This window comes from Odocoileus virginianus, chromosome 2 (assembly GCF_023699985.2).
Source record: "Odocoileus virginianus isolate 20LAN1187 ecotype Illinois chromosome 2, Ovbor_1.2, whole genome shotgun sequence".
In the NCBI taxonomy this organism is placed as follows: Eukaryota; Metazoa; Chordata; class Mammalia; order Artiodactyla; family Cervidae; genus Odocoileus; species Odocoileus virginianus.
Genome location: NC_069675.1, coordinates 20,593,547 through 20,612,007, shown reverse-complemented (window position 1 = coordinate 20,612,007; position 18,461 = coordinate 20,593,547). Strand labels below are relative to the sequence as shown.

The window sequence follows — 18,461 nt, the reverse complement described above, 5'->3', positions numbered from 1 at the left end:
AGCTCGAGCGCTACACCGGCGTCGGCGGCGGCCGCGGCGGCATCTCAGGGCAGCCAGATTCCCCAACGACGACCTCGGGCCTTTCCCCTCCCCCGCTAGACCCCGCGCCCAGCTCCGCCCCGCCCCGGGTCGCCAGCGTTTCGGGGTCCCGGCCGCGGGGAGCGGGCGCGGCGGCCGGAGCGTCCCTCCACAGCCCTCCCCCAGCCGCCGGCTCCGCCGCGGGGCCAGGCCGGGCTCTGGAGCGCAGTCCCGGCGGGCGGGCGGGCGGCGACCGCGGCGGAGGGCAACCCAGGGCGGCGCCGGCGGGCCGGGGAGGGGTAGGGGGCCCGGCCCCGGGGCGGTGGTGCGGGATGCCGCCGCCGCCGCCTCCGGGCTGCGTTCGCTCTCCGCGGCTGGTGCCTGTGTCGGGTGGGTGGCCGGGCGCGGGCCTCGCCCCCCAGCCCCCTCTCCGGGGCTAGCCCGGCCGCTCGGCGCCCCAAGGGGGCCGGGCCGTCCGGTGGCACCGCGGCCCTGTTCCGCGCTGCGAGCTCACCCTCTCGCGGCTCCCCGGCCCGGCCGCCGCCGCCCCTCTCCCCGCCCGGAGGCGCCCCGGGGGCACCATGCAGGCGCAGCAGCTGCCGTACGAGTTTTTCAGCGAGGAGAACGCGCCCAAGTGGCGGGGGTTGCTGGTGCCTGCGCTGAAAAAGGTGAGGCGCGCAGGAGACCCCGCTCCCCGGCTGCAGCCTGGGCAGGAGCACCGGGCCCGGGTCGGGGAAGGGCTGGGGAGGCGGGGCGCGCGGGGCCGTCTTTCTTCCCGGTCTCACCGCCTCCCAGAAGGGACGGCACACCCCGAGAGGTTCCCCCGCACTCGTTGGCTCTCGGTGTTGACAGTCACCCCGTGTGGCGTGTGGGAAGGCCGCAGGGAGCCAGGGAGAGTTTGTCCGAAGAATCCAACCGCTGAGAGCTTGCCCTGCCCCTGATTCAAAGACGAGAGTTGGAGGAGCCTCAGTTTTCATTGGAGGTCAAAGCAGGCCGCTTCTCTGTGCTTTCTCGGAGCTGCTGTCAGCGTCCGGTTTTAGGTGTCCAGTATGTTCGTCCTAGTGGGTTCACGAATGCTCTGGCCATAACGCTTGCCCTGAGTAATTGCAGAGCTCGCCTGCCAGCAGGAACATGGATGGCCTGCTTTGCTCGCCCTCCATAATCACTTTTCATTCTCCTGAATTCCCCCATTCCTCCGATTTACAGGGGCGGGTGCACATGCCACTGTTTTCTTTCCTTCTTTCTTTCTTCCTTCCTCCCTCCCTCCCGTTCTTTCCCCCACCCCCACTCCCACGTCTCTCTCTCTCTCTCTCTCTCTCTCTCTTTCTCTCAAAACCTTGGTTCTGTCATTCGGTTTGTTGATTAGAAATTGTAGCAGTTCTGTTTCTTCGAGCTTGCCACATTGTTATCGAAAGTTATATACTCCGTGATCTGTACTTTTACACGTTTTAGTATAATTACGAAATGTTACATTTTCAAAGCTTCTAAAGCAATGTTGTGACTTAATAGATACATTAAAACGTCAGCAACTGATGTCTGTATGAATATATTAATAAAGCCTGTCAGTATTTTTGTTTTCCTTTTACCTTATAAATACAGGGGTAGCTTTACTCTTTTAATACGTATCTAAATCGTCGTTTCTCAAAAAATGTTTCATGGGATCTGGTTAAAAAATAATTTTGCTCTTCACTCAGGTTTGATATTATAGGGTACCCTTTCTCCTAAACATTTATGCTTTTAAAAAGTGTTTGATATTTCTCAGAGGCCAGCAGCTTTTACTTTCCCTTTTGTCCTGTTCTCCCTCTCTTGATATCTTACAGTGGAAGCTGTTTGGTTTGTTAGCAGACTCTGCTGGTATATTTCACATGCAACTTACTGACTTTTTTTGTTCAGGTGTCTGATTAGTCACAGACATCTCTGATACTGTTTTCTAAGAAAAGTAATGGTGTGCCATATGCCTTACGGACTTTATTCATTAGAAATCCTGTCGGCTCTCACTCTGTTTACTTTCGCTTTACCTGCGAGCTTGCCATCTTAGCTTGTAGTAGTTGAGGAGTAGGAAGTCTCCGTGATTCCAGAAGCAGGTATCCTGACCACGGTGGGGGTGGGGTGGGGAGGAGACAGAAAAATTATTGAAAACATATAAAAGAACTCATAAAACACTATCAGTTTGGGACTGTTTTGCTTGGAAGCAAGCAACTCCTATCCCAGGGGAATCACCATGAAACCCTATCAGCTGAGGGTCCCATGAAGTAGTGAGATGAACGTCGTAGGAGTTAGCAGACCAGGCCTACCTCTGCCACACAGGTGGCCTTTGCTGAAATCTGTCCGCAGGAACATTTTGTTTGGCTGGTATAGTGTTGTTTTGTTTTTATGGAATTGCCAGTGTTTTTAAGTGGGTGTTACTACATGAAATCTGAATCTTGAACTTTCTTGGAGAATGGGAAGATCTCCACAGTGGGCCAGCATTCAAGCAGGGCAGTGAGCTGCTGGAGCTGAGTAAATGGCTGCCCATCTGTCTCTGATTGACCACAGTCCCCACCAGTTCTCTTTGCTTATTTACATAACCCTGCCTTGACTTTAAGCAGAGATACCCTTGCATGGCAGTAGAAGTGATGGGAGGGGGTGCAAATGTACACAATCTAGTTGATGTGTGAGATTTCTTCCAATTCCCACTTAAGATACCCACTAAAGATGATTTTAAGCCACCAAAGACAAGTTAGATATTTCATGTGAATACCTCTGTATCTTCCTTTAGGCTTATTGTAGTTTGCAAATGCATCAATTTGTGTTATCTAGCCTGGGGTTCTTTGGATATGTTCTTTTCTTCACCTGGACTGCGTTTGGCCTGGCCTAACACTGCTCATCCTCTGGGCTCACTGGACCTCAGATCTGTTCTCAGATCCTCAGGCCTGAATTGGATAGTCTTTCTTTTAGTCTGACTGTTCTTTTTAGCAGAGCTTCCCTGGTGGCTCAGCGGTTAAAGCATCTGCCTGCAATTCAGGAGACCTGGGTTCGATCCCTGGGTCGGGAAGGTCCCCTGGAGAAGGAAATAGTAACCCACTCCAGTATTCTTGCCTGGAGAATCCCATGGACGGAGGAGCCTCATGGGCTACAGTCCACAGGGTCGCAAAGAGTCAGACACGACCCTAGCCAGGCACTTAACAATTCCTATTTTTTTCCTATTTAAGTTCACCACCCAAATTAGATTGGATGATCCTTGGGAACGGGGATGCTATTTTACCCTCATTTCATCCTCCATGTATACAGTGTCTGGCACCTTAGTTGGCACTTAAATTTGAATGAGTGGGTAGGGAATAGCCAAGCAAAACCATCAGCTTCCTCCCTTCCACTTACTATTTAAAAAATTTTTTTCTCTTCATAGCTGTATTATTTCATTTGACTGGCTCAAGACTTTGGTGTCACCTCTGACTGTCCATACCCAGGAGGAGCTTGTAGGGTCATTTCCCTTGACGTGTTCATTTAATCAATCCCCTCCTACTCCAGCTACGCTTGGGTCCACTTTCCCAGGCTACTGCTATAGCCTCTTAACTGAGTTCACTGCCCCCACTTCACCTGTTTTTCAGATTTCAGAAGTTATAGCACACTTCTGAATATGTCACACATTTGTTCAGAACCATCGATGTCTTTTGAGGGCGTAGAATGAAGTGTGTATTCTTTGAAATAGACTTGATGTCGATCAGTGATCTGGCTTCATCCTGCTTTTCTGAATGGATTGCCTACCATAGTCTTTCATATACTTTATGCTTCAGCCAGACAGGACTACCTCTTCCTGAAAATTCCCAGAAGGTCTCAATGCATCCCATCTGTTAAAGTCCTATCTTATCTATTGCATAAGTCTGTCGTGCCTACTGCAGACCAAATATTGCCCTCAGCAGTAAGGATGAAAAGAGAATTGACATTATCCAGAAATGACTAAGTTCTAACATGATGAGAAGTGGCAGAGGATGAGTTTGGAGGGAAAAATAGTTTATAGAGAATTTTTAAATGTTAAGCTAAGGAGAATTATTTTTATTTTGAGGGGATAGATGTCATTGAGGAACCTTAAATAGGGGAATAACATCAGATTTTGATTTTAGAAAATCCACTTTGGCCATGGAATAGAAAATGGATTGCAGAAGAATGAGACCAAAGGTAAGGAGAAAAGTTAGAAAGCTAGTTTAATAGTCCAGCCAGGAGATGATATATATTTGAATTAAGGGTGCATTTGAATTAGGATGAAAGTGTGGAGATGGATTTTATATAGTTGAGAGATGTTTAAAAGGCAAAATTGACGGGATCTAGTAACTCACAGTGATTGGGGTAAGTGGTAAGCATAGGAGGACTCTTACATTTCTGGTTTGAGTGCCTTTATTCAGGATAGAGAATGTAGCAGGAGTACCTGTTGGGGTGGAAGGAGTAGCATTATAAGATGAGTTTTGAACTTGTTAAAGTCCCTTCTGGTTATCCAGGTGGACTTGTAGGACTGGCAATTGGTTGTTGGTATCTGGTGAAACAGATTTGGGACTTCTAGGTGTGTGGGTGGGGCCATGAGATAGAGGAAGCTATCCATTAAGAGTTACACATGAATGCTCATGGCAGTTCTGTTCAGCAAAAAGTGGAAACAGTCCAGATGTCCATCAGCAGGTGAATGTATAAACAAATTGTGATATAGCCATACATTGGAATACTTCTCAGCAGTAAAAAGGAATGAACTATTGATATATGAGACAACGTTGCTCAAAATAACTAAGCTGGTAACACCCCTTACTGCCCAAAACACCATAGTATATACTGTAAAATTATAGAAAAATGCATCTACAGTGACAGAAAACAAGTCAGTAGTTGTTTGGGAGAGAGGCATTTATGTTCATTTGTCTTTTTGATTGTAGTAACAGTTTCAGGAGCATATGCATGCATTCTTGCCTGTGCTCAGTCATGTCTTTTTGACCCGGTGGGCTGTAGCCCACCAGACTTCTCTGTCCAAGAACTTTTTCAGGCAAAGAATGCTGAAGTGGGTTGCTATTTCTTCCTTCAGGGGATTTCCCAACCCAGGGATCAAACCTGTGTCTCCTACAACTTCTGCATTAGAAGGCAGATTCTTTACCAGTGAGCCTCCTCAGGAGCGTATTAAAATTTAACGCATTATATAGCTCAGATATTTGCAATTTATTGTGTGTTAATTGTACCTCAAAGAAGGCGTTTTTCAAAAAGTGAATGAGGCCACCCACTGAAAATGATTAGAAGTAAGAATGAAATGAGGCTAGCATCAGAACTGGAGGAATAAAATGAACAATAGGGTGTAGGGAAAGAGCAAAGGGCAAGGAGTGAGTGAAGGAGGTTAAGAAGGAAAGAGTCAGGTAGAAGGAATAAGACCCTAGTGTCCGGGAAGCTGAGAGTGGATGAGTTTCAAGGAAAGTGTCATTAACTGTGTCAGGCTATAGGAAAGTCAAATAAAGTACCTGAAAAATAGTAGTAAATCTAACTATGACAGGAAAAAAAAGACTGAATTCTTCATTAAACACAACCTCAAAAGCCTCACCAAAAATATGTAAAATGGGTTTGTAGGTTGAGAAGCAGGGAGCTCATGCTTGGTAGCCTCAATTTTTATGATGGAAGACAAGATCCTTTACATAGAGCGAGGAAAGAGAAATGAGTAAGGAGCTTAAGTTTTGGAATTGCTGCTGTGGAGTCGGGAGAAGGAGCCAATCAGTGAATTAGAGAGGATTGCCGAGCAGTGCGGAGTGTGGAGAGCATTGTAGGTTTGAAGAGCATTCATTGGCCTGCTGGTTGTGAGATTTTCTTCCTGCAGCACCCATCAGTCAGGTAAAGGGGTAAAGAAGGATTACTGGTTGCTTGTGGCTGCAGTAGAGATGAAGAAAACAGGGATATTTCAGAAGATTGAAAGTTAAGCTATAAGATAATGGAGGTGTAAATGAGAGCTCCATGGATTAGAAATCGTAATGAGTTGTAAGAGGAGGGTAAGGGGAGCAGATAAGGAATTATGATTAGAGATGGTGATAATTACTTTTGGGAGTTTTAAGATTCTAGAACTGAAGAAGATGAGACAGGGGCTCTGAACTGGTGTGTTGAATGGTGGATTGCACGCATGGATGAGGATGGATTCCACAAGGATTATGATGTGTGTTGTAGTGGAGAGGAAGAAAGCAGTGGCAGAGAGATCCAGACATCACAGTAGTGACGATGCTCCAACCAAATAATAAGTGGCAACTACTCTCTATATTTTTTCATTACAACTATAGCTGGAATAGAAAAAAACTTTGCCCTTCATTTTAGAATATATTTATTTGTCTTGTAATCAAGTTTTGTATCCAACATTTTATTATGAAAAATTTCAGATATACAGAAAAGTTCAAAGAGTTGCATAGTAAATACTCATATACCCACCTGGATTCTATAATTTGCAACTATTTTACTGTTTGCTTTATCACATACCTATTCATCTCCCAATCCATCTTAACATTTTGAAGGATTTCAAAGTAAGTTGTAGACATCAGTACACTTTACCCTTAAACACGTCAACTTGCATATCATTAACTTAGAGTTCACTCTTTGTTTACAGTTCTTTTTGTTTTTCAGGTAAAATTTATGTACAGTGAAATACACAAATGTTAATTGTATGATTTAATGAGTTTTGGCAAATGAATACAACCCAAGCCTCTGCCAGGATATGGGACATTACCAGCACTCCTGAAATTTTCCTCCTGTGCCTTCTCAGTCAATTCTTGCCCCCAGCCTCCAGAAGCAACTGCTCTTCAGATCTTTTATCACCATAGATGAATCTTATGTGTTGTAGATCCCATATAAATAGAATTGTACAGTATATATTTTGGGTGAGGCTTTTGAGGTTGTGTTTAATGAAGAATTCAGTCTTTTTTTTCCTGTCATATGAATATGTCAAAGTTTATTAAATGGATGGACACCTGAGAGGTTTCCAGTGTGGGGCTGTTGAGAATAAAGCTGCCATGAATGTTCTTACTTATAGCTTGTGTTGTAGAAATGTTTTCATTTCTCTTGGGTAAATACCAGGAGAAATGGCTCATAGAGTAAATGTCTGTTAGGTTTATAAGAAACTTCTAGACTCTTTCTCAAAATGGTTGTACCATTTCATGTTCCCACCAGCAGTGGATGAGAGTTGCAGTTGCTCTACATTCTTGCCAATATTTGATGTTATTAGTCTTTAATTTTAGTAATTTCGATGGGTGTGTAGTGGTATCTCATCATGGTTTTAATTTCTATTATTCTGGTGACTAATGATATTGAGCACTCATGTTCTTATAGGTTATTCGTGTGTCTTCTCTTGTGTAGTGTCTGTGTGAATCTTTTGCCCATTTAAAAATTTGGGCTGTTTTTCTTTATAGTATTGAGTTTAAGAGTTCTTTGTATATCGTGGTTAACTGTCCTGTATCAGATATATGTTTCATGAATATTTTCTTCTGGTCTGTGGCTTGTCTAGTCATTTTCCTAATGGTGTTTTTTGATAAACAGAAGTTTTTAATATTGATGGAGTCAAGTCTATCAGGTTTTTTTCTTTTAAAGTCACTGTGCTCTTGTCTCAGAACCTCTTGCCTACCACCAAGTCATGAACACATGGTCCCAAGGCTATTTTCTAAAAGCTTTATAGTTTTAGCTTTTACATGACCTGTAATCCATTTCAAATTAATTCTATATGATATGAGGTAGGAATTGAGATTTCTTTTTTATGCTTATATCTAGTTATTTCAGAACTGTTTGTTGAAGATACTTTCCTCTCCCTGTTGGATTGTGTTGTTTCTGTGAAAATTAAATTGAATGTATATTATATATTTATGTAAATGTATATTTAAATATGTAGTATATAAAGTAAATTTGTATATATTTTAGACTCTTTTAGTCCATTGATGTCTTGTTTATCTTTCCCCCAATTCCACACTATTGATTACTGTAGATTTATAGTAAGTCTTAAAGTTAGGTAGTGCAAGTCCTCCTTCTTTTAAAATAATTATTTTATTGTTTCTAGATTTTGTATTTCAGTACAAATTTTGAACCATCTTGTCAATTTCTACCAAAAATCTTGGTGAGATTTTAATTGTAATTTCATTTATTCTGTAGATAACAGGATAGAATTGGCATCTTAACTATAGCAAGTCTTTGGATTCATGAATGTGGTATATGTCTCCATTTATTTAGACTTTTAAATTTCTCTCAGAAACACTTTGAGTTAAAAGTCTTACATGTCTTTGGTTAAGTTTCATCTGAAATATTTTGTTTTTTGATGTTATTGTAAATTGTTTTAAAGTTTTTTATTTTCCAGTTATTTGTTAATGGGTATATAAACAATAGGTGAAAAATTGGAGAGCAATAAAGAGAAATTGCAGGGAGACAGATGTGCTCAGGCCTAGAGAGAATTTAGTCCAAAATGGGAGATGAAAAGAAAGAGACTTCTAAGGGAAAAGAGAGAGGGAATTTCAGAAATTTTATATTGTTATCAATTGGAAGTCCTTAAATAAGCATCAGTGAGTCCTTTGGTATGCTAAAAATGCATGAAAAAGAAAGGCAGTATGAAACTCAAAAAGTTGTTTAATAAAGATCATATATCTGAATTAAATAGAAACATGTAGCTGATTTTTGTATATTGATCCTGTATTCTTTGACCTTGCTCATAGTTGTTTTAAACATTTTATAGAATTTTGATTTTTGGGGGCCATTCCCTGGAGCATGTGGTATCTTAGTTCCTGACCAGGGATCCAACCCACACCACTGCATTGGAAACATAGAGTCTTAACCCTGAACTGATAGGAAGGCCGCTCCATAGAATTTTCTACATAATTAAGTCATCTGCAAATAGAGACAGTCTGATATTTTATTTATTTCTTTTTCTTATTTTATTAACTAGGACTTCCATTACAGTGTTGAATCAAAGTAGTGAAAGTGGTCATCCCTGCCGTCTTAAGGAAAAAGTGTGTCTTATTTCACCACTAAGGGCGATGTTATTTGTTAGTTTCCATTGATGCTGTTTATCAGATAGAGGTTTTCCCTTCCACTTTTAGTTTTCTGAGAGTTTTTGGGGTTTTCTGAAGTTAAAGTGGATATTGAGTTTTGTCAAATTGTTTTTCTATGTCTTTTAAAATAATCATAAGCTTTTCCTCCTTTATTCTGTAAATAGTATGGTAAATCACATTGATTGACTTTGAATGTTAACCTATATTCCTGGGTAAGCCATAGCAGATGGTTTTTTTTTTTTTTAGTTTCTGCTTTGTGCTAGTGTTCTAGGCACTATGCTTGGTACTTTACATATTTATCTCTGTTCCACCCATTGACTTTTCAAGGTAGTAATTTTTACAGCTGAGTTTTTTAGTTGAGGAAATGGATCCTCAGAGAGGCAAATTGCTCAAAATCTTGTAATAGAACCAAGATTTGAACTTAAGTCTTGTTTAGCTTCAGACACAAGTCTTTCCACTGTACTGTGTTGCTTCCTTTGAGTAGGCAGCATGATACAAAACAATGGTGTTCTAATTGTCTCCTGCACCTTAGATTTTAGAGAATAACTGTTTTAGGGGAGAAGGAGGCAAAATGAAGAGGGCTTTGAAACCCTTTGTGTTAGACTGAGAAACTTAGCTGTTTTACATATTGGGGTTCTGCATAGACTTGCATTTGACGAAACTACACTGCTGCATGAAACAGTAATGATTTTAAAGGTGGTGGTGGTGGTGGTGGTTTAGTCGCTAAGTTGTGTCTGACTCTTGCGACCCCATGGACTGTAGCCTGTCAGGCTCCTCTGTCCATGGGATTCTCCAAACAAGAATACTGGAGTGGATTGCCATTTCCTTCTCCATCTTGAAGGTAATAGTTAATGGAAAGACGGCATAGATCATAAAGGAAAAGGCTGAGAAGAAATGATCTTGGGATGGCAATAGGAAGCTAGGAGACTCTTCTAGTGTGCTTATGTTTGGGAGTGAAGGAAGTGACATTTTAGTGGAAGTGAGCGTTGACTAGGTGAGGATGAGGAGGATGTGTCTTCCAAGGGTTGGTGTTGCAAAGAGTCACTGGAGTCCCAGGGGAGCTCAGCATCTTAGGGATTCTGAGTAGCTGGAGTCTATTCAGCCTGAAGTGTGGGGTCAGCTCTTGTGAATGAAATTATTGCATTTTATCTTGTGAGCGGTGAGGAACTATTGAAGAGTTTTAAACCAGGTATTAATAATTAGATATGAATTGTAAAGGATCTCTGCTTTGTGGATCATGGATTAAATGACTGTAGAACTGTAGGCAAGAAGGCAGGTTAGGGGACTTTTGCTGCAGTTCTTAGAAGGGATAGTGGTGTTCTTGACTAGAGCAGTAGCTGTGGGGTAAAGAAGAGTGGGCAGATTTTAGCTTTAAAAGTAGATTGGTGGTTGAACGACGGGGTAGTGAGAGAGGATTCAAAGTTGATTCCCAGGATTCTGGCTTAGGAGTCTTAGTGGCTATAGTGATGAAAGGGGAAATACTGGGAGGAGGAGCACCTTTGGAGTGGAACTAAGAAACCATCAGTATTCTGGGAGTAACACGGTGTGAGAGAATTGTGATGGGAGGAATTTACACATTGAGGGTAGCCAAGTATGTAAGCATGGAAGGCATCTTTATTGGACTGTCCTTATTAATTATAGGCAGGTACAACCTGAAGATTCTGTCTTTCAGTGTACGTTTCAAATGCTGTCTCCTCTACAAAGGCTTTCTACTACAATTCCATCCCCTAAGTAGAATGAATCTATTAATTTCTTTAATACATTGGAGAAGGAAATGGCAACCCACCCCAGTATTCTTGCCTGGAGAATCCCATGGACAGAGGAACCTGGAAGGCTATAGTCCATGGGGTCGCAAGAGTCGGACACGACTTAGTGACTAAACCACCACCATTAATTTCTTTTGTATTTTATGTGTCAATTTTAGTACTTAATGAAAATCTGCCCTTTCAAGTTTGTATATTTGGCTTCTCTCTTCTATATTGGGAGTTATTTGAGAGCAAGATAGGAACCAACTCACCTTTGTATTCCCTCCAGTGCTTAGCATGTTTCTCATGTATAGCAGGTGCTCAGTACACGTGTTGAATTGTATGTAGTTCTGATCTTGTCCTTTTAAGAATATAGTTACTAATGAGTTAGGTGGGTCTTAGTTGAGATCTTTAGCAGACAAAGGCATTGGAATTGTCATGTTTGGTGTATCCTATTTTAGCAAATAGGGAAGCAAACGTAATGCTTTAGAAATAATTTTTTAAATGGCTAAATAAAAAAAAAAAAAAACATGCAATGCTTCAAGGGAGAAGCAGATGCCAGGATGGGGTTAAGCATGCAAGAAGTTTATTAGAAGTGCTTGTGAGAGAAAATGAGGAAGGAGGCAAGGAGAGTCATCAATCATAATACTGATGCAAGTCTGACTCCAAGTGAAGGAGAAAGGTAAGGAAGGAAGGAACTTTGGGTGAAAGTATCATAGTTCTAAGGAAATTTAACGTGAGACCTCAGAAGTTCTTGAGCAAAAGTTACCTATCACAGAAATTTCTCATCTTCTAAGATCAGGGCCACCTCAATGTATGCCTGTGGTGCTCTTTACTGGGAGCAGCCAGTGAGAAGCACAGCCTCCGTACAAAGTGATGGATTTCAGAGTGCAGCAGCTGGGGCCCGGAGTCAGTTATTTTTCCCTGGAGTCAGAGATCTGAGAGGCTGATTCTCATAGCCAGCCATGGTCGTCTCTGTGGCTATAAATTGCCTGATTCAGGACAATTGAATTACAGTATTCTCCCCCCCCCCCCCCCCACTCAAAGTGGTAATTTGTTCCCCCTAAGCTCCTTATGCTTTCTCTTTTTTTTAAAGATACCTTAGGATGAGTTCCAAAACTCATAACTTAATTGTCATTAATCGTACAGAGTTTGCTTTGTTGTTGTTGTTTAGTTGCTAAGTTGTGTCTGATTCTTTTGCAACTCTGTGAACAATAGCCCACCATGCTTCTCTGTCCATGGGATTTCCCAGGTGAGAATACTGGTCTGCATTGCCATTTCCTCCTCCAAGGGATCTTCCTGACCCAGGGATCAAACCCACATCTTCTGCATTGGCAGGCAAATTCTTACCACTGAGCCACCGGGGAAACCCGTGGTTTGCTTTAGTAGTTATCAAATAAAGTTTGCATTTCCTATTCAAGTTGATTTCATATTCAACCTTAATGTACCAAATGACAAAGCAATCAAGATGAAAGAAAACATGCGAATGATACCTACACTATGAACTAGTGAATCAGGAGTACTTCGAGCACTTCAGGGGTACCTTGAGTAGGCCAGCCACCCAGTTACGAGGATGAGTGGTGTGGACTTTGCTTTCTGGGCTGGGCTACTTCAGGTAGACAAGCACAGATCCGAGAAAGAGGGTATGTAGAAAGTCAGATTCTGGAAATCACCTGTTGGAGTTGGGGATGGAGGCATATACCAGAGAAAAGAAATAATTTTAAGTTTTAGTTTTATGGACCCTGAATTACTCAGATGTTATTTTTAAGGTAGATATTTTAAATTTATAATGGGAAGATGATTTTGAAAAGAGTTTCCTTAGTGTTGCTTTCCTGCTGATTTTGACTGGTGATGGTGATTTAGTCGCTAAGTCATGTCCGACTCTTGCCACCCCATGGACTGTAGCCCACCAGGCTCCTCTGTCCATGGGATTTTCCAGGCAAGAATACTGGAGTGGGTTGCCATTTCCTTCTCCAGGGGATCTTCCCAAGCCAGGAAAAGAACCCATGTTTCCTGCATTACAGGCATATTCTTTGCTGACTGAGCTATAAGGGAAGCTGATTTTGACTGGTTTGGTTTTATTCACCAGATTTGTTGAGTACTATATGACAGACATTCTAGACAATTGAAAACTAATACCTCAATTATAGCTTTTATGAAACTTGTATCTGGTGATAAAAAGAAATCTGTTATCTTTCCATATGTATTAAAACACTCTGACTCTCGTTTATAGAAAGTTTGATTCAGGGTTAAAAAAATATGAATTTTAAAATTTTAAATTTTAAAAATAAAACAAGTCTTCGAATTAAAAAAAAAAAGTTGTTTTAAATTAACAGAGACTTTTGGAATAAGCTGACTTAAATTCTAGTTATTCTTTTATAATTCCTGAAACAAAATTTTCCCTTTTTATATAGATAAGTCCCATCTTCTATTTTATTATAATCTAAACCATTTGCAAGTGAATTGATTTCTATGTATGGCTCAGTAGTTTGTAATGGAATGCACTTACTGCTAATTGCATTCACAGCTGTTTTAAGGACTGATAGGATTCTGACTTCTTTACATATAATTAATAACTTTTTTCTTATTGTGCTAGAATATTTTATATATATATATATCCACATGTATATATAAAAAACACAAATTAGCCATTTTGACCATTTCTAAGTGTATAATTCAGTGCCAGTAGCTACGTTCACAAGATTGTGCAACTGTCACCACTTGTCTATTTCCAAAACTTTTCATCACCTCAAACAGAAACTCTGTACATATTAAGCAATAACTCCTAACTTCCTCCTCCCTCAGCCCCCATAACCTCTAATCTACTTTCTGTCTCTATGAATTTGCCTGTTCGAGGTATTTAATGTAAGGTGAGTCATATAATATTTGTCCTTCTGTATCTGATTTATTTTAGTTAATACAATGTTTTAAGATTCATCCATGGTGTAGCATGTGTCAGAATTTAATTCCTTTTTAAGGCTGAATAATACTCCATTACCTATTAACATATTTATTAGTATAAATATAATATAAAAATATTATAAATAGATAATATATAATTTGTGTGTGTACCCCCATTTAGTTTATTCATTCATCTGTTGATGGACATTGAGTTGTTTCTGTCTTTTGGCTACTGTAAGGAATGCTTCAGTGAACATTGGTATACAAGTATTTGTTTGAGTTCCTGTTTTCAGTTCTTTTGGGTATACACCTAGAAGTGGAATCGCTGGGTCATTTGGTTTGTATGTTTAGCTTATTTAACGTTTATATGTTTAACATTTGGTTTGTATGTTTAACTGTGTTTAACTTTTTGAGGAATTATACTGCTTTCTGCAGGACTCACACCGTTTTTACATTCCTACTAGCAGTGCACAAAGGTTCCAATTTTTCCATAGCCTCTCTTACCCTTGTTATTTTCTGTTTTTTTTTTTTAATTACTATCCTAGTTTATGTGAAATGATACCTCTTTGTATTTTGGCTTACATTTCCCTAATGATTAATAATATTGGCCATCTTTTCATGTGCTTGTTGGCCACTTGTATATTTTCTTTGGCAAATGTCTGTTCAAGTCCATTACCATTTTTAAAACCTATGTGGTTTGAGTTCTTGTTAAATTTTAGGGCATCATTGTAATCTTCTTGATGTTAGCTCCTTATTGGCTGTATGACTTGTAAATATTTTCTTTTATTCAAATACAACCAAAACTCTACTTTCAGTTTCTTGATAATGTCATTTGCACAAAAGCTTTAAACTTTAATAAAGTTCAGTTTATCTTGAAACCCAACTGCTTTTTGTGTGTTGGTTTTATTCTGCAACTTTGCTGAATTAATTTACTAGCTTTGGTATCTTTCTTGTGGATTCTTTGGAATTTTTCTGTATATAGGATTGTCATCTGCAAATAAAAATAGTTTTATTCTGTGTGTGTGTGTGTGTGTGTGTGAGTGTGTGTGTCTACATATGGCTTCCCTGGTGGCTCAGATGGTAAAGAATCTGCCTACAATGCAGGAGACCCAGGTTCGATCCCTGGGTCAGGAAGATCCCATGGAGAGGGGGAAGGCAAGCCAGTCCAGTATTCTTACCTGGAGAATTCCATGGACAGAGGAGCCTGGCAGACTAGTCCATGGGATCAGTTTTCATTCCAATCCCAAAGAAGGGCAATGCCAAAGAATGTTCAAACTGCTGTACAGTTGTACTCATTTCACATGCTAGCAAGGGTATTCTCAAAATCCTTCAAGCTGGGCTTCAGCATTACATTAACTGAGAGCTTCCAGATGTCCAAGCTGGGTTTAGAAAAGGCAGAGGAACCAGAGTTCAAGTTGCTAACATTCATTGGCTCATAGAGAAGGCAAAAGATTTCTAGAAAAACATGTGCTTCGTTGACTGTGCTAAAGCCTTTGACTGTGGATCACAACAAACTGTGGAAAATTCTTAGAGAGGAAAGTGGACTACTTTGCCTGTCTCCTAAGAAACCTGTATGCTGGTCAAGAAGCAACACTTAGAACCTTATATGGAACAACTGACTGGTTCAAAATTGGGAAAGGAATATGACACGCCTGTGTATTGTCACCCTGTTTGTTTAACTTCTGTGCAGAGTACATCATGCAAAATGATGGGCTGGATGAATCACAAGCTGGAATCAAGATGCCAGGAGAAATATCAGCAACCTCAGATACGCTGATGATACCACTCTAAATGGCAGAAGGTGAAGTGGAATTAAGAACTTCTTGAGAGTGAAGGAGGAGAGTGAAGAAGCTCACAAACACACATATTCTTTTTCAGATTCTTTTCGCTTATGTTTTTAAATCAGTCCTGCCAATCTCTGGCTTTGATTAGAAAGTTTAACCCAATTAAATTTAAAGTAGTGAGAAGAGCCTGGCAACAAAAGTGACTGATAAGGAAGGACCTCTGCCATCATTTTGCTTCTGTGTTGTTGTGAAATCTTATACCTTTTTTGTTGCTCATTTCCTCCATCACATACTGGTTTCTTCTTCTCCCCCACCCCCATTTTATTATAGTGAACCATTTTGATTTTCTTTTGTGTGCATTTTTTTAGAAATGTTCTTTGTGGTAATCCTTGTGAATTACATTTAACTCCCTAAGTTTATAGCAATATAGTTTGCACTGATACGAACTTAACTTCAGTAGCATATGAAAGCTCTGCTCCTATACAGCTCAGTCTTACCCCCTTATATTGTTGTTGTCACAGATTATATCTTTATACATTGTGTATCCAGTCTCATGGGTTTATAATTATTTTTTATGCATTTGTCTTTTGAAATTCTATAGGAAATACAAAATGGAGTTAGAAACCATATATATATATATATATATATATATATATATATATATAGTAATGCCCGTTTGTTTATTTGCCGGTGTTATTTACCTATACTAGAGACCTTTATTTCATCATATGACTTTGAGTTGCTGTTTAGTGTCCTTTAATCTCAACTCGAAGGACTATCTTTAGCATTTCTTGTAGGGCAGGTCTTATGATATTGAACTCCCTTAGCTTTTGTTTATCTGACAACATCTTAAATTGTACCTAATTTTGAAGGACAGTTTTGTCAGATGCAAAATTCTTGGTTGACAATTTTTTTCTCTCGGCACTTAAATATGCATCCTACTGTATTTGGGCATCCATGGTTTCTAGTAAGAAATAAGTTGCTGACCTTATTAAGGACTCCTTGTATGGGAAGGGAATTCCAGTTGAACTATTTCAAATCCTAAAAGATGATGCTGTGAAAGTCCTGTACTCAATATGCCAGCAGATTTGGAAAACTCAGCAGTGGCCACAGGACTGGAAAAGGTCAGTTTTCATTCCAGTCCCAAAGAAAGGCAATGCCAAAGAATGTTCAAAAGTGAGTGAAGTTGCTCAGTCGTGTCCGAGTCTTTGCAACGCCATGGACTGCAGCCATTACTTCTTTACTTATTCTTTCTGTCCCTTTCTGTCTCTTCCCCTTCTGAGATTCCCACAATGCATGTTTTGGTCTGCTTGTTATCCTGCAGGTCCCTTAGACCCTGTTTACTTTTTTAAAAAAGCATTTTGAGCATATTCAAGTCAGTTTTAAAGTTTTTATCAAGTTAGTCTGATGTCTGGGCTTCTTTAGCCAGTTTCTTTCAGTTAATTTTGTTCTTTTGAATGTGCCATTCTGTCTTGGTTTTTTTTTTTTTTTGTATGCTATGTAATTTTTTTTTTTTTCTTAAACTGGGCATTTGAATAGTATGTAACTATTGAAAGTAAATTCTTCCCTTTTCCCAGGACTTGCTGTTCTATTGTTTGTTTTTATTTGGTTTTGTTTTTGATTGTTGAAGGCTGCATTAGTATGTTTGTTGAATGACTTTCCAAAGCTGTTGTTTTTTTTTTCAAACAAAGTATTCCTTGGTGTGTGTAATCACTGAAGTCTCTTTGACTTAACTTGTATTTCCACAGTGTTTTGACAGAGATTTCCTTGAGCTCCAGGAGCTAAAAAACAGCCAAACAAATAACAAAACCTCTCTCACTCTGTACAGCTTGGCTCTGTACTGGTACACTCTTGTAAAAATTTGTGAAAATTGTCAATGTGACATAACAGTAATAGAGTAAGATTCAGATTTATATCCTGATATTTGTCCATTGTTCTATGTAAAATCAAGTTTTCTTCTTTCTACAAAAAATAATTTGTTGTTCAGTTGCTAAAGTCATGTTTGACTCTTTGCGACCCCATGGACTGCAGTGTGCGAGGCTTCCCTATCCTTTACTATTATCTAACATCTCATCCTCTGTTGCCCTCTTCTCCTTTTGCCTTCAATCTTCAATCTTTCAATCAGCGTCTTTTCCAATGAGTCGGCCCTCCCCATCAGGTAGCCCAAAAACTGGGGCTTCAGCTTCAGCATCAGTCCTTCTAGTGAATATCTCAGGATTGATTTCCTTTAAGATTGACTGGTTTGATCTCCTTACAGTCCAGGGGACTCTCAAGAGTTTTCTCCAGCACCATAGTTCAAAAGTATTAATTCTTTGCTGTTCAGCCTTCTTTATGGTCCATCTCTTATACTCTATATGACTACTGGAAAAACCATAGCTTTGACTTTATGGACCTTTGTCGGCTAAGTGATGTCTTTGCTTTTTAATATGCTGCCTAGGTTTGTTATAGTTTCCTTCCAAGGAGCAAGCGTCTTTTAGTTTCATGACTGCAGTCACTGTCAGCAGTGGTTTTTGAGCTCAAGTAAACAAACCATGTCACTGTTTCCACTTTTTCCTCTTCTAATTGTCAGGAAGTGATGGGACCAGTTGCCATGATCCTAGTTTTTTGAATGTTGAGTTTCAAGCCATCTTTTTTCACTGTTCTCTTTCACCCTCATCAAGAGGCTCTTTAATTCCTCTTCATTTTCTGCCATTAAGAGTGGTTTATCTGCATATCTGAGGTTGTTAATGTTTCTCCTGCAGTCTTCATTCCAGCTTGTGATTCATCCAGCACAGCATTTTGCATGATACACACTGCATATAAGTTAAATAAGCAGGGTGACAATATACAGCCATGTCATACTCCTTTCCAATTTTGAACCAGTCAGTTGTTCCATGTAAGGTTCTAAGTGTTGCTTCTTGACTAACATACAGGTTTCTCAACAGATGGTTAAGATGGTCTGGTATTCCCATCTCTTTAAGAATTTTTCACAGTTTATTGTAATCCACACAGTCAAAGGCTTTAGCATAGTC

The 18,461-nt window shown here is 40.1% G+C and overlaps 1 protein-coding gene across 1 annotated transcript in view; it reads left to right on the top strand.

The window, feature by feature from the left end:
* Window positions 1-511: 511 nt before the first annotated feature.
* The window catches only part of SOS1 (SOS Ras/Rac guanine nucleotide exchange factor 1), a 127,609-nt gene continuing 109,659 nt past the window's right edge, over window positions 512-18,461 (top strand). The window contains 1 exon segment of the mRNA XM_070477008.1: window positions 512-686. Coding sequence (XP_070333109.1) covers window positions 600-686 — 87 coding nt within the window. The 5' untranslated portion in view covers window positions 512-599.